The sequence below is a fragment of the Otolemur garnettii genome, unplaced genomic scaffold (genome assembly GCF_000181295.1).
Source record: "Otolemur garnettii isolate 467f Iridium unplaced genomic scaffold, OtoGar3 scaffold00066, whole genome shotgun sequence".
Taxonomy (NCBI): Eukaryota; Metazoa; Chordata; class Mammalia; order Primates; family Galagidae; genus Otolemur; species Otolemur garnettii.
Genome location: NW_003852461.1, coordinates 8,666,283 through 8,669,885, shown reverse-complemented (window position 1 = coordinate 8,669,885; position 3,603 = coordinate 8,666,283). Strand labels below are relative to the sequence as shown.

Here is a 3,603-nt window from a genome sequence, read left to right as displayed (position 1 = left end):
CACCCTGCCTGGGACATCTGACAACATCTGGAGACAGTTTTGCTGTCCTGACCGGGGGATTGGGGCGCTGCCACTGGCATCACGGGTCAGAGGCCAGGGAGGCTGCTAAGCCCCTAAACTCACAGGACACCCCATTCCCGCACAAAGAATTACCTGGTCCAAAACAGTGCCAAGAACACTATAAATGAGGGCATAGCGTAATGAAAATGGGAACAAGAGATGTGGTCTTGCCATCCGTTCATTTATTCCTTTACCTGTGCCATAAATCTTCTCCGAATGTATTTAGTATAGGTAGAGAATTGGAAATGTGGTGAATTTTAAAAAGCAGTATACCCGGAGAGGTTTTATTTTGGGGGCCGAGGGAGTCCCATTTTCTCCTAGTCATGATCTTGAAAACTTGGACAGACTCATCTAACCTTAGATAACAAATGACAATCCATGCTCTGTTGTGACCCAGGGGGAACTGTTGTCATCTCTGAGATGCCTTCAGTCTCTACCAAGAAGGGTTCCATTCTTTAGATTTTGACTTAACAGAAACCTGATCTCATATAGAACTATTACGACACTCTCTATGGCTCTTTCTCCCCCTACAACATATTACCACAAAGCGGGGAAATGCCCAGAGACAAACTTTTCCTATAAGTCGTTCCACCAGGTGGAGGCAGCATAAATCTTCCACAATGGCTCTCTCCATAAATCCCAGGGCTATGAAAAAACTGAACAGTCCCACCAAGTGATGTCAACATTACAAGGACATTTGATATTTCAATGTTAGACGAAGAAAAATTCTTTTTTAAAGTCAAGTGTTCTAAAGTACATAAGAACTGATATCGAGGGAGGCAGGGAGAGGCATTATACTTTCAGAATTCTTTAATGGAAACTAAGTTCTTAATGTACTAAAACTGACTGTAATATATGGCTATAAAACTGTTTCATAAATGTTTAAAACATGCCTCTCTCTATTAATATTTAACAGCCCCACTCATGAGCTAACAATATCACTTAAGAGCATCGGAGAGTTTAATATATATTAGTAGAGACTTACTTCAGATTCACTGCCAGGTACTAGTCGGAGTTTCCCTCTGTACTGCTAATAAAAAGCAAAACGAGGCAGAGAAAAATGCCTCTCAGAAAATACAATCAGAACATTCTGAGTTACAACGTGCAGAATGCCTGCTCTGTTGGGTACGCTGGAGCAGATTCATACGCAGATTCAAACGCAGAACGTAAAGAGTAAAAATGTGATGGTAAATTTACCGTCTACAAACATAAAATGGAAAGATTGCAAAATAATATAATTTGTGTTTATGAGGAACAAAAGCCACAAACCTAAATCCAGACTGCTTTGGGCTAATGAATCAAGATTTTCCAGATCATCAAATTTGCTTTGCTGACTGTTCCCTTCAGCTGAAGGTACTGATGGTAGGGAATCCATGACGAGGTTTTCTTCCATCTTGAGAAAACAAAAATGGAAATACATTAATACTTTATGAAAGAATGTGGGACACTGAACCAGATGATAATGACAGCGGCCACAGGGCCGAGGAAGCTGGAGCCACAGGGTCACAGGTGGCCTTTTGACTAAATCCAAATTTTACAGACCAAACCCTTTTATTAATATAAAAGTCTAGGTTCGGCCAAGGGGATGTCCCTTGGGGATCTGAGAGGGGGGTCATATGTGGCCTTGGGGCCACAGGTTCCCCACCCCGAATAAGTTTATATAAGCATTTACCAAGGTAGAGGAATGAGTTATCAAGGCCAGCAAGCTTGTTGCGATATACACCTTTCTGGAACCTGTTGTTAATGTCCAGGATTTAAACAGCTTCACTGTTGATGGCACAAGAAGTGGTGAAGTTTCATATCCGGAAGGCTTTGCCTTTCCCGGCCACCCCTCCCTGCCTAGTGAACAGTTACCCGGACCCGAAACCTGCAGATCACGACAGAAGGTAACCCACGGCTCTGTCCCTCCCATCTTCCTTTTATACTCGCCTTTCATGGTTTTCCAAAGTAACTTATTTCCAGGGTGCTAAACTGTTCCCCACCCACCCAACAAAAAAGCGGTATGCTGAAATTCTAACCCCCAAAGTGAAGGTATTACAAGCTGGGGCCATTTGTTTGGTGATCAGGCCACAGGAGTGGGGCCCTCATAGGTGGGATTACTGCCCTTATACAACAGGCCCAGGAGAGCTCATTCCTCTGGTCTCTATGTGAGGACACAGCTAGGGGGTGCCATTTACAAACAAGAAAGGGGGTCCCCCTCCAGACACGGAATTTGCCGGCACCTTGATCTTGGACTTCCCAGCTCAAAAACTGCGAGAGCTAAATTTTTGGTGTTCGTAAGGTACCCAGTTAATGGGTAATAACAGCCCAAATAGACTAAGATAGATAACAAAATTTTCACGTTAAATAACTTAGGACATTTTTAAAAATTTGTACGCATTAATTTAAATGACTATTTTATAGCCACACAGGAGTATACCTTAATTAATTTAAAATGAATAGTGGTGTTATACTTTATTGTTGGAAAAATTGGTTTTTCAAAACAAAAAAAGGTGAATTATATCTTTTACAATGGTCCACTTTTTTGGTAAAGTTTTTTTTTTTGAGACAGAGCCTCAAGTTGTCGCCCTAGATAGAGTGCCGTAGCATCACAGCTCACAGCAACCTCCAACTCTCGGGCTTAAGCAATTCTCTTGCCTCAGCCTCCAGAGTAGCTGGAACCATAGGCACTTAGCTATGTTTTCTGTTGCAGTTTGGCCAGGGCCGGGTTTGAACCTGCCACCCTCCGTATATGGGGCTGGCGCCCTACCCACTGAGCCACAGGCACCGCCCATTTGTGTCAAATTCTTAATAGAAAATAAAATGATGGGTGGTTGCCAGGAGACAGGCGGAGGAGAGAAAGGGTAGTTATTATTTAATGGGATTCAGTGTGGAATATTAAAAGTTCTAGAGATGGGTGGTGATGATGGTTACACAATAATCTAAGTGCAATTTAATCCAGCTAACTGTATACCTAAAAATGGTTACATGAATGGTAAATTGTGCGTTATGTGTATTTTACCATAACTTAAAAACAAAAATAAAACAGATCTAGAAACCTTCATGGTTTCAACCTTCAATTAAAGTGAAGTAGGAGGATCAAGTAGGAAAGACAAATTGAGACGCAGTCAGGAACTATTCACATTCCAAAGATAGTTATATCTGCAGCCCTGAAGGGAGATGACCACCATGACCGGAGTGATAACACTCGTCTGCCCTTCTGGAGGGTCCCTCTAAGTAGAAAACTTCAGGGAATTACATATTTGTAAGGCACTGAGATGTTTTAAAAATCCGCTTAAGGCTTGCAATATTAGTTAATATTCTTAGATAACAAATTATCACAGGGGTCCATCGGTACTACCAGGTGTGCAAATAAAGATCTGAGTCCACGCTAACTAAGCCAGTGTAACTGTCAGCACTGTGAAAGGGGTAAAAACATCAGTGCTCTAAGCAGGAACATATAATTATTTAAAGAAAACAAAATACTGTTTACACAGACACATTAGGGCTGAAAATCTTTTTTTTTTTTTTTTTGAGACAGGAGTCTCAAGCTGTCCCCCTGGG

General features: G+C 41.8%; 1 protein-coding gene across 1 annotated transcript in view; it reads right to left on the bottom strand.

The window, feature by feature from the left end:
• Positions 1-3,603, bottom strand: part of PATJ (PATJ, crumbs cell polarity complex component) — a 379,729-nt gene that overhangs the window by 242,093 nt on the left and 134,033 nt on the right. Inside the window, exon 19 of the mRNA XM_023515102.1 lies at positions 1,330-1,453. Within this exon, the coding sequence (XP_023370870.1) occupies positions 1,330-1,453 (124 nt within the window). The remainder of the gene's footprint in view (positions 1-1,329; positions 1,454-3,603) is intronic.